This window comes from Parasteatoda tepidariorum, chromosome 4 (assembly GCF_043381705.1).
Source record: "Parasteatoda tepidariorum isolate YZ-2023 chromosome 4, CAS_Ptep_4.0, whole genome shotgun sequence".
Taxonomy (NCBI): Eukaryota; Metazoa; Arthropoda; class Arachnida; order Araneae; family Theridiidae; genus Parasteatoda; species Parasteatoda tepidariorum.
In genome coordinates, this window is record NC_092207.1 from 2708013 (window position 1) to 2721368 (window position 13356).

The window sequence follows — 13356 nt, forward strand, 5'->3', positions numbered from 1 at the left end:
TAATTTTTTAAACTGTAAGAACACTGATCACACTATGTGAGTTTTAAATCACACTGAAATGGATTATGTTGTGTTATTTTTTATATCGCAAGAACGCAAATCTTTATGTGTAATTTTTAAATTGTGTAAATACAAATTGCGATGTTAAATTTTAAATTGGGCAAACATAACCTATGATGGCTCATTTTTGAACTAACATGAATACGGATTGCAACACATAATTTTTAAGTAACAAAAATACGGATAACAATGTGATTTTTAAATCACATGAATACAAATCACAATGTGTGATTTTTTTAACTGCACAAACGTAAAAAGAGAGCACAATTTTAAATCATACATATTCAGATCACAATGCGTCACTTTTAAATAATGTTAATACAAACAGAGATGTGCGATTTTCAAATCACTTGAAAGGATTAAGGGCTCTAATACCAATCCATGATTAAGTAAGAGTTTCCATGATTTTTGGCATTCATTAAATAAAATTATAACTTTCCATGAGAAATTTTGATAGAAGTTGAAATCCAAGGAACCAATAATTGCGAATTAAGTAATAAGAATAATAATTACTCTGGCTTTTTGAGCATTCCTAATTTCCAGTTTCTTATTGTTCCTCTGGAAAGCAGTCACTAATCTTCGAACTCTAGTATTAACATCAGTCACAGAGGGGAAATGAATAACTCCCATTTCAAAGCCTATTTCAAAATAAATATGCACATTAGATACAAAAGCTAAACACAGCTTTCAAAATATAGTAAAACCTCTCCACAATTTTCAGGGACCAAAAAATATATTGTTTTAAAAGGATATAATGTTATTTGAAGGCCTACATTATAAGATTAAGAGATAATAAGATTTTTTTTTTAAATTTTAATGTTATATATGTATTAGCTATAAATGTATTTATATATTATGTAAAAAATTAATTTGCTGAGTGTTAATTATGGTTAAATATTAAAAACATTTTAAACAAATTCAGAAAATAAGATCGTAAACATACCTGAAAACAGTTTTTATTGAAAATAATCTAATACTTTTCTTTGCTTATTCATTTTTTTTTTTTTTGATNTTTTTTTTTTTTTTTTTTGACTACCAAGTCAACCAACAAAGTATGCATTGAGTTCAAAGTACGAAAATGATATTCGTTTGTGACTGGTGCTCCATCTACCCTTTACGGAAAATATTCTCTTTAAGATGTTAATGTTCCAGTCATTTGCGACTCGTGACCAGCTTCAGCATGAAGCAAATGAAATCAGTTACGTATGTAACATCTGTGACTTCTTAAAAGATAAGAGAGGCAATTCTAAGAATGGAAGCTCTTGGGGTGGTCAGTAGTGAGTCTTTTCATGTCAGAAAAAAAAAAATGAAAATGGCAAAAGATGATAAAATAAAGTTTTTTACAGTATTAGAAAACCAATAATAAATGGAGAAAATAAGGTTGAAATTTGGAGAAAAAAAATTCATCTTTCATGGGTTTATTGCATCAGAGAATATCATAATATTAGGAGGAGAATAACATTAATTCATATGAAAGTTTGTCGGGACCACGACGAATGTTCCCTATATTATCCCTGTTATTTAAGGTGATTTTTAGATTACCTGTATTTTCTAGGTTTCCTCTGTGAAGTAGTAACTCTGTTAGAATATTTCAAAAATACCGAAAGCAGTGGCAACATGAATTAAGAAAAATAAAAATTTAAGCTAAGATCTTTCTTATGGATTGAAAAAAAAATTCATTTTTCAAGATTTTTAAAATTTTGCAAGGACTAAAACCATTTTGAAATACTTTTAGGTGTCCTTGAACATTCAATTCAAATTCAGTACTTCTCAAAGTCACAGAAAACGCATATCAAACTGCAGTTTTTTAGAACATCAGTTGTATATAAATTGTGTCATACCATGAGGTAGGTGATAATGGTTAGGAATATGCTGCTGCCTTGGAGCATCATGCTCATTGCTAGGAGAAAGGGGATCCATGTCTTCATCCTTATCCTTATGAATACTAGAATCTTCAATGTCATCTTCATTGGCAATGCTGGAAGAAACAAAATTCATTTTAATTGAGAAAGGTTTTTTATTGAAAAAAAAAAACTTTTATAGTTTCTACTGAATTTCTGGGAGTGGAAAAATCTTTTGAGTTTTACCTGTCTCTCCAGAGTAATAAATTAAGAAAAAAAAAGTACATGCAACGCTGAATATCAGTTAAAGAACACAATGATAATGTTTGGTTCGAAAAAAATGCAACAATAAAATCTGAATAACCATGACAAATTGAAATTCAACACAGAAAATATTTTTTTTTATTAATTTGGTACATGGTTATGTTCACATATTACCTAATAAAACCTGCAAATCAAGTCTTCCATTTTAAAAATATTTCAGAGCCCAAAACCCATAGAACTTTGTCCGATATTTTTCGTCAGAAATTAGTTAGGAATGAGACAAATACTTGATTTTTAAATTGATCTAACTATAACTGAATATCACAAACAACTTTGTATAGGAGGGAAAAATTTTTATAACATAGTGGTGTTAATGACAATAAAAAGAACATTTTTTTTTTCTTCCTGTAGAATGCTGAGAATTCTTAGCAGAAATGATGACTATAATTTAAATTTTTTTTTTTTAAATTTCGTACTCCTTAAATCTTAATCTTCCTGGAACCTGTGTGCACTAGGGTCGATAGTGCCCTTATAAAATCTCTTACCTTCTTACAAAACCAGTGTTTTCACAACAGTGCGAGAAAGCGAGAATCTGGTATATTTTTTTCTGTTCTCGCATTAAAAAATGATTACCGTGAGAAATTCGCGCATTCTATAAATTAATTTCAAAATTCGCGAATTTTTCGCATTCTGGAAAAGGCTTCGGATTACGCCATTTAGAATAAAATCCGTTTCACTTTTCTTCCTTGATCTTTCATTATTTTCAACATCTGCCTCGTTATCTAGCTTCCCTATTTACCAGTATTGTTCAGAACTTTTTCCAACAACAGAACACAACCCCTTTCAGAACACATTTCTCTGCAACCACGTGTTTACCGTAAGGTTTCTTCNAGGTAAAGTTATTTGTGTTTATAATTTAGTTTTAAATACTATTACAATTATTTACTTTGTTAGGATTATTCTCAATTAGTTCAATTTTTGTAAGTAACTTTTTTTATTGGGGGGGGGGGGGGNTTTTTGGGGGGGGGGGGGGATATTAATAAATTTTTAAGTAAGTTTAAATTTTAATATACTTTAAGTAAATACCCTTTCTTTTTAATAAAAAAATGTACCTTTAAATGTACATTTTCTCATATTTTTTAGTTTGAATTATAGAAAAGGGGTTTTAAGTTTTTTTATCAACTAATTTATTTTCTGTTAGTTTAATTTTTTTGAAAAAAAAAAATGCATGCAATAGTCATATATATACGATCACATACGAGTGAGCCAAACTGAAGGTTGCAATGAATCATTCCTTTCTAGCAGGCCTTTAATTAATTTTATAAATTAAAACTTTTCCTCTTATTTTGATAATGAGAGACAATTACGTTTTGAAATATATACATAAAATTGTATCAGAGGGGGAAGTTTAAAAATTGTTCAGGATAAAATTCAGTAATTACACAATATTACACATTTTGTTAAATTGTTAAGTGAGTGCCCTTTCAAAACTAAAAACTTTCAGAGAGAATGCGCCCTGTCCTTTTTTTTTTCTTTTCTTTTGCACATTTTTGCTCTATGGCACATTTGCAATAGAAAACAAATTTCATTAAAATTGACTGCTAAAAAAAAAAAAGAGAGAGAGAGAGAGAAAGCATAAGATTTCAATTTTTATAGGTTTAGGAAAAATTTCTTTTTATACTGAGTTTCAAGTTAACTAAAAGTTGCCTGCATATGAATACAAAGTATTAGATAAATACTAGAAATGTAAAATGTGCCCATTTTGTTAACTATCACATGGTAGTAGACATAGTGATCAAATAAGATATTGATATGGGGCAAAACAGGATTACAAAAAGGTGCAAATGTTGATTTGTATTTGTGATGAAAAACGAGATCTATATGATGTCGGACAAAAAAGCACATGCTTTTTTTAACAGTAAAAGTAATAAGAAAATTTAAAGAAGAATTTTTCTAAAAAAAGGAATAATTTAAGCTAAGAGTGGCTTACGGATTGAGTTCAGCTAATAAGGCAGCTCCATCTGGGGGACCACATCTTAACAAAAAACAAAGCATAGGATCTTGCCTCATTATATTGTACCTCTCAAATCCTAAAGAGGAAAAGTAATGAATATAATAAAACATTAATTAATACAATATAAGAAGATAAAATTTGCCTGCATATATATATATGTATATATATTGCATTTTCAGTATTTCAAAATCAGAAAGGCAAACTTTATTCAATGTCAGACATGACAATGTCAAACAAAAAATAAGACATGTATACTAGTTGAATTACAAATGTTCATAAAATACACACATTTATTTTGGAGATAACTCTTAATTTTATGAATATGGCAAAAGCTGTCATTACCATCCATTGTCACAAATTATGTATATGGCAAAAGCTGTCATTACCATCCATTGTCACAAATTATGTATAAGTTCAACAAATATAATTTTCGTGAATTAAGTTTATAATAGTGTGCCAGTATTCAACTAAGAAAAGTATCATAAATTAATAAAATAAATTAATGATAAACTAATAACCATAAAATAATTTTTTTGTTACATAGATTTAAAAAAATATTCAATTTTATTCTAACTTTTCAGAGACAGAATACATATTAATTTTGCTTAGTAATTCAACGTCTTTCTTCTGCCAAATAATTTTTATTCATAAAATATTAATGAAAGTATTTCAAAAAAAAAAGAACATATTATAAAAAATCCAAGCATAAATAATTTGAGGACAATTCTGAACCACTGATGCTAATGACTGGAAAAGACAGATAAATGTTTGAAATCAAATATCTTAAAGGAAATATACATTAGAATTAAGGACCAAAGGGTTAGAACTAAGGATACAGCTTTTGAACTTGATGCGAAAAATGTGCATGTTTTTTACGCATACCTGTGTTCTTTGCTGATACATTAGGCTTATTAGGCATATTTAGGCAACCCAGAAGACTTCTGCTACCAAAATGAAGAATATGATACATATGGGCAAACCAATAGAAATTAATTTCCTACACGAAATTTTTTAATCTATCTACAAGATCTGTTTTCCTATTTTGAATTTTATAAATCTTTAGAAGGTCAATGAGGAATTTTTATGATTTTAAAAATATATAAAGTATACTGTTTCATCTTTTTACAAGGAAACAGATAATAAATTTGAATCTGGTTGGTAATTTGGCACAGATAAATCCTTAAATCTAAAAAACAAAGCTCTTGTTATATTTATAAATCTGCATTTAAAAAAAATATATACAAATTTTGCAAATAAAATTTTCTTCATTAAAAAAAAAAATGAATTGTGAAGCAATTGATTAACCAAGACTTCATAAAATAAGAGCTGATGCATAACAGCTTAAGTGTTCCTTAATAAGTTAAGTGTTCTTTCTTGTCTCAGACAATATATTTAGCTTAGTTACATTAGCTCACTCGGCTTAGTTACATTAAGCTCACATTTACAGCAGCTACTAATATAACGCTGTTAAAAAAAATTATTACTCTATTTCTTTAGAAAGTCACTTTAGCTGTTTAGAATAGCTGTTTTTATTGATTTATTTATTATTATTTCTTTTTAAGAAACAGTAGCCATAATTGCTTTATTCTTGGTTTTAATAGCAAAGAAAGGCATTTTAGTCCCCAGTGGGTGAAAATTGGAATGGATAACAAATAAAAACATAACACAAAATAATAATTTGTTGCACAAATAAACATACCATGCTTGTAAATTCCAATGAGTAAGCTTTTATCAAGTTCCACATCCCACCATGGAGTTGGAGGCTCACCATCAGCTGGTGGCACATACAGGGGTATATCACTAAAAAGAAAAGAGATTTTTAAATCAAAAACAATCTAAACATAAAAATTTCTTTGATAGTATCGTTTAAGGAAATTGTAATAGGCTCTTCAGAAAAGAAAATGCATTACGTGAAACTGAATAACATCTAGCTATTTGTATGGATTCTCATTTCCAGTAATCTTTACAGATGTTATGATAGTATCGAATAGGGGTGATTCAACTTCATTTAGCAATAGTATTTTATTTATTCTTTTCATGTATAAAAATAACACCAGAAATTTCCGATTAGACATATTTATCAGATCCCATTATTTCACTTAATACAGAGGTTTCCATTTATCTAAATGAATATTACCTTAGTTCCTCAAAATCATTTATTATGGGACAACAGCTTGTTTCAATGCAAAATTTTTGCTATCGAAAATCTGAATATTTCAAATTGAAAATAAATTTTCACCATGTAGCAACTTTAAATAAATGACTCTTAAACATCATCAAATTAAAAGATTATCAAAATTAACATCATTAATTTTTGTTTAGATAATATAATTATAGAAAAATAAAAATAATTATAGTAGAATTCAAAATTTTTATTAAAAAAGTATTTTAATTCAATTGATATCAATAATACAATATCAAGCTTTACTTAAGATTTGGTCAAGGTAGTATTTACCTTTAATTAAGCCTGGCATTTAATTAAAGTAATATATTTGAAGAATAAAAATAATTAAAATAGAATTCAAAATTTCAACAAAAAATATCACTCCTTACTTAGCATTTCGTCCAGAAAGAATTTGGTCGTGCAGGTCCCCTATAATTTCATGCTTAAGGTAATATAATAAACGTACACGTAGAAGAACCCTGAGGAAGAAAATGAAATAGTTATCAGTAGTTATAACAAAAATCGAGAAATAATTTATAAATGAACAAAACTTACTTATTAGAGTGCCTGTTTAAGTGCCTCTTGTAAATCTCATCATTTAAGAGAGAATCTGGATTATTGACCTCCTCTTTAGTCCATTCACATTCTTCTATGATCTGATCCACTGTTTTGGTTTCTTTCTTTATTTTTTTACCCTTACGACCTCTTGGTACTGGGGCGGACAGACCTTTAATAAAACAATGCTTTTAATTAATAACTTTATTGCAAGTAATCAATCCACACAGTATCCTTTTTAAAGTATTCTAAAATTGGGCTAATGTATTATTTTACAGAAAAAAGAAAAATAATCACCTATCATTGATTTGGTTGGTTTATGGAAAAGATAGGCATTTAAAAAAAAAAAAAAAAAAAAAAAAAAAAAAAAAAAAAAAAATTTGTAACTAAAATATTGATTATATTTTTTTAGAAAAGATTAATTGATGATTAAATATCATTTTGCAGAGTATAGAAACGCAAGTGCATTTTATAGCGATAGATGGCAATAGGTTACGTTTAATCAAGTCGGATATGAAATGTTGTATACTACCAGAAATTGTATAAATTTTCCCAAACAACAAAATAAAATACATTTCATTAAAAAGATATAAATTCAAGGAGCAAAAATCTATTTTTCTAGAAAAAGTAAATTTCAATGGAAATTGAATAATTATTTTCAACTAAAATATTGTCATATTTGAAAAGGTAAACACTAATTAACAAACAGTAAAAATTCCAAATGCAAGAAAGTAAAGACATATTATCTAGATCAGGGGTTTCCAACTTACATGAAGCCGGGGGCCACAATTAAAAACACCAGTCAAATGGCGGGCCGCAACTTTATCAAAATTTTATGTAAGACTTTTTGTATGTTTGAAGGGGCATTAGATATAGTCAGATTTTTGCAAAACAAAAAATTGTACAAAACAAAAATATTGAATTACAAATCAAAAAAAAAAAAAAAAAANAATGAATTGCTATTAATATTTTTAAAAATATTACATAAATAATAAAAATTCGGGCTACAATAACTTTAATGTGCACCTATTTATTAAACGATTAATGTGCAACAGATATCTAATTGTTGATATATAAAACTTAAAAAAGGTTGGTATTAAAACTTACATAAAAGCACACAAAATATTCAATGAGAAAATTGAGGTTTGTCTGCTGCAATCACCAGAGAATATATATTTACATTTTAAATGTAAAATTTACAAATGTGTGTGTACAAATTTTCGTCCAAAATGAGTGGTTTCAAAAAGTTAAATCGGAGAATTTCTTTGAGAAAATTTTTGAAACGCACATGCTAAATTATATTCACAAAATACAAAAAACTTAAATAAAAAAGAGCAACATACACGATTATTTTTGTATTTGAATAAATATTTAGTTGGATGCAAAACCCGAGAAATAAATTTCTTTGCACCTTTGGTATGTTAAATTTCACAGAAACGAAGAAATTAGGTTTTTATTAACGAGAAAAGTATTTAAAACCCATATATACTTTTTAAAAAAATTGTCCGCAAAAAAATGACAACTAATATATTTTAGTTCGCGGGCCACAAAAAAGGGCTTTGCGGGCCGCCAGTTGGAAACCCCTGATCCAGATATTGATTGTCAAATGAAAGGAGTAAAAATTAATCTTTTGTAGAAGTATAAAAATAAATACATAGAAGATTTTAGTAACCTGAAAATCTGAGAGTAAATTATAACTATGTATAAAGGTTATAAAGATTTTAATAACTGGTATGAGTCAATAAAATGCCAATAAAAAATTTGTCAATATTTGTCAATAAAATGCCTTCTCTCAAATTGAGGCAATACTAATTATTTTTAAATCAGATTCTACTTTTCTCATACCCTAGATTAAACATCAAATCTCTTATATCTTTTAAATATTTTAGCATTATTTTTCTTAAACTGAAATCAGATGTAATGGTACTTTTTAATTTGCTATTACCACTCTCTAAAAGTTTTAGAAAATAAATGAAAACCTAAATACATGTCTAGTAATTAAAGTTTTTTCCCCCTTCAAATAATAATAATGAATGAATATTATATTATTTAATGGCTTAACAAAGAGAAAATCAAGTAGAACCAAAGAATTTTTTTAAAGTACCGTAAAATATTAAAATAAGCCACCTCTGCACTCATTTTTGAATGTACACAACTGATAATCACAGTTTTATTTTCAAGAAACATACTATATCGTTAGGCAAATTTCAATTAAAATCCATATTATATTTTATCTATACCATGCTACTTATCACCAGAAAACTTTGATATTTTTATTTGTAATATCAAATATTAGATTTTGTGAGCCCAAAACACATAGTAGAATGAGAATGGAAACATGGAAAAGTTTCACTAAAAGGTGGAATTTTATAAAATAATTGTGCTAGATGCTAGAATTACTTAAGCAAATGTCAGTAATTGATTAGTATCTGCTATTGACAATTCTAAAACTGGTTATTTTTTCAGATATCATATAGGAATTAGTAAAAAATTGTAACTTTCCCTGACTATTCCCTGCTTTTGAGAGTTCAAATAAAATTCCCTGACAACTACAGATTTTCCTTGCTATCCCTGACAAGTGGGAGCCGTAGTTCCTCCTAAATGAACACTCAGGGGGGGGGGGTCACATAATGGCCTCAAATTAATTTTGTTCACGCCCTGCTAATATAACGTTATGGTTACTTGTTTTCTCATTTTCCCCTATGTATTTTTTCTCATTTGTCATAAGACAGTTTTGATGTTATCAACAAGTGAGTAGAATGCAGTAAAATTGAATATTTCTTTTATAAATCACTATGACTTACTAATAATTCTTTTCATTAGTCTTTGGCATCGATTAACAAGGATTGTAAAGTAACATTACTTTTTAATGTGAGCTTATTGTGACACGCTATAATTCAAAATAAGAATTTGAGCGCTATAATAACACTGTATTAAAAATATCGCGACAAGAAAATCTATTTTTTAAGGACCCGAATAAACAATAAAAAACTGTGATAAACTATCGCCAAACGACATAAGATGATAGAAGAATAAGGAATTGAACATTTCTTAAAAAGTGATGGCACAAATTCGAAATTTGCATATTGTAAAAAGGTATCAAATATATAAGAACTAATTTGAAAAGCAATTGGAAAATAGCAAAAAAATACAAAAAAGCAAGTTTCCAAAACAACAAAAAAAGGTGTTGTGAAAAAATAGTGATTGCTAAAATGAAATGTTCATCAATTAAGAAATTTTTCAGAAAAATATATTCTACTTTCATAAAAACGGTCCCTTAAAATAAAACAAGGATATTATAGTTATTGCTTCATAATTTCCATGTGGAACAGAAATCCAACATAATTACTCTGAATGCTCAACAAGGGACAAGTTTAATAACATTCATTTATCAAGCCTAAAGGATAGAAAATTAAGCAACCAATAAAAACATTAATTTATAAAAGATTATAAAACATTATTTACGCATATATATTTCTGAATTGAAAATAAGAATAGACAACCTAAAGTACATCCATCGTTATATCGGTTCTGGATTCTAATAACCAAGAACCCTTTCACAGTTGAAAGCCTTCCAAGTCTTTAATACCATGGCATGGTAGGGAAAATTTGACTTCCTGCCAAATGGGTGAAAAAGAAACTATTGCGCTGGAAATGTGTTTCATGGAAAGCGTTGCTGCAAAGATTTTTAACACAAAACTGTTAAATTCCCTGACATTTTCCTGATTCTTTCGAAATTTTCAAATTCACTGACTTGTCCTGGTTTTTCAGGTAGAGTAGCAATCCTGTTCCAAATGAGGAAAGTTGGAGTCTCATACCAGAAAAACAGGACGTAAATGTGGAAGAGTTAGCAGCTATGAGAAATAGTAACTAAAGGAGGCGGAAAAGGAAATTTTTCAAGAAAATTAATATCTGACGAAAGGCATAAAAATCTCCCCCCCCCCTGCTGCATACGGAACCCACTCTGTAAGGAATTTTGCTTTCATCTATATCGGCTGAGTCTAGCAAAATATCTTCTTTGAATCCATCAACAAAAAAAAAAAAAAAACAAAAAACAAAAAAAAATTCAATATTCCACACTTTTTAAAAGATTTTACCTTAACATTTGAATCGATATTTTGCCATACACCTAGTGTCAGTTGACAGATGATGTACATAGGAATAATAATCAACTTATTGAAAGAGGATGACTCATACACCAATTTTTTCACTGGGTTATCAAAAATAAGGTGTTGACTTTGATAGTGGGATGTATATGTTTGGTAAAAACTTTATAACAATTTTAAATTTACACATGAGAAAAAAAAGAGGAAAAAGTTACACAAGATGGAAAGTTGTATTTATAACATGCTTTAGTACACATAAACATAAAATTTTTTCAACCCTAACCAGGGTTGCCACTCATATCTGTAAAAAAAATTTTCATCATGTTTTCCCTGCACACATTACACACAATATATTATGACGAAACACACATTCACTGTGATCTTGTGTGCTATACTAGAATAAAGATGCTATTTTTAGTTGCTGGAAAAACTTAGAGAAATAAGGAACAGTTCAACATAAAAGAAGAAATGCTATAAGATAAATAATTTAATATAGCTGAACTATCATCTTTATATATCCCATAGATTACACTTTGAGAGGTGAGCATTTATTGAAAGACAAAAATTCCCTGCATTTTCCAGGTCTTCCCTGTTATCCCTATAGAGTGACAACACTGATAATATAGAAGATTTATTTAAAACTAAATGTTTTAGACATAAATAGGAATTTATGAACTTCTTTAATGTAATTCCTTAAATTAATAAATAAATGTAATTTCTTGCTTAATATAGTAGAAATATAGAGTTAAAATTGCAAACAAAATTCAAGCATAGACGAAAATTTACTTACCACAACTACCAAAATCAGAATCTGAAAATTCATCAAGTTTATAAATTCAAGTTTAATCAATAGATATTATTCTTACTGATTTATACTATGGTGAAAGAATTATTCTGGTGATAACGAATGACTTATGACCTAATCCTAACAAATAACTGTTTAATAAGCCATTTCAAGGCAAAAAATTTATTAAATTCATAAAACAATACTTAAGGATTAAAACTAACAGCATAATTTCAAATTGGTAAACAATAAAATTAAATACTAACATGTGGCCTTAGAGTTATGAAACTTTAACAAGTTTTTTTCAAACACTTTAAAAGGTATATAAGTTTACATATTTTAGAATTATTATGTAAAGTTTCAAACTGTGAAGAAAATCTTTTCATTGTTTTCTGACATTGATGTTTTAGAGAAAGAGAGCAATTTTAATTAAATCTTATACATAGCTGCCATCACAGGAAAAAATCTAGTAGATTTTATGAAATAATATATATTTCATAACAGTTGCATAATATAATAAATATTCTATAATATAATAAATATGTTTGACAATAATAGACAAGTAATTTATTAATGATGGTTAAAAGATTATATTTAAAAAGGGAGTTCTGAATAAAAATATGAAAATTTTCAGAACAAAAAGAAAGCTTTAAACTGATTACTATAATTGAGGTTTGGTTCATTATGTATTATTAATACTTACTTAAATATTCAAGCAAGCAATAAATTGTGTAAATATTCTATTTAAATAGGGATTTTTTTTTTTAAGATTCTAAAATGTACAAAAACCAGGAGAAACTGGCAAAATTCAGTAGTCTACTGGAGAATCTAGTAGAGTTGGCAGCTATGCTTATATTTATATTTAATTTCCTAAAACATTAAATAGACCGTTTATTTATTATTTTTTTTAAATAAAGGAAATAATTTCTTTTTGTTTGATACGCTTTGTGTTTTTAGAACTTTATTATGAATCTACAGTTAGTAAATGATTTAGATGAGAAAAAAAAAGCTCCAAAATGAGATGAGATTATCAAGATGCAAAACAGCTGAAATTTGAAAAACACAGATATGCGAAACGGACTGAAAGTCAAAACAGGACTGCTTTCACACAATTGAGTGCAGCGGCAAAAGTTAAAAGGCATGACACAACATATACACATAAAAACACTGCCAGATATTTGCAGCAGTTCTACTCAGAATGATGGGAATACAAAAAAAAACATGCAGAGGATTAACAGAAAACCAAAAAACAGATTGTGTGAAAAGATTAGTTTGTATATATATATAGCAAGCAGAAGAGACAAAAGCTAAAATACGTCTAGCAATAAAAGCAAAAACGCTATCTGGGAAGAGAAAGGCAATCGTCAGCCAAAAGAAGCCTAACATTTAAGATGCGTCAATCTTACCGTCGTGAGAGAATCCATCAAAAATCAAATCTTGCTCAACAGTTGTTTCAGATTCTAATTGTATGAAAAAATAAGTTTTAATCAATATTTTATTTTAAAACTTCATCTGCCAGACATGCCACAACAGTTTTGGAAAAAAACAAACTAATATTTCAAACTAAC

At 27.9% G+C, this 13356-nt stretch overlaps 1 protein-coding gene across 17 annotated transcripts in view; it reads right to left on the minus strand.

Moving 5' to 3' along the window:
• The window catches only part of LOC107439580 (chromodomain helicase DNA binding protein kismet), a 99550-nt gene that overhangs the window by 32641 nt on the left and 53553 nt on the right, over window positions 1–13356 (minus strand). For 9 of the 17 annotated variants that reach the window (XM_071180432.1, XM_071180438.1, XM_043052604.2 and 6 more), the window contains exons 27-34: window positions 13195–13248; window positions 11795–11815; window positions 6899–7070; window positions 6733–6822; window positions 5879–5979; window positions 4156–4255; window positions 1902–2038; window positions 574–698 (exon numbers count right to left, since the gene is read on the minus strand). In XM_071180432.1, coding sequence (XP_071036533.1) covers window positions 574–698; window positions 1902–2038; window positions 4156–4255; window positions 5879–5979; window positions 6733–6822; window positions 6899–7070; window positions 11795–11815; window positions 13195–13248 — 800 coding nt within the window. The remainder of the gene's footprint in view (window positions 1–573; window positions 699–1901; window positions 2039–4155; window positions 4256–5878; window positions 5980–6732; window positions 6823–6898; window positions 7071–11794; window positions 11816–13194; window positions 13249–13356) is intronic. The other 8 variants (XM_071180436.1, XM_043052608.2, XM_071180435.1 and 5 more) reach the window with 3 other exon arrangements.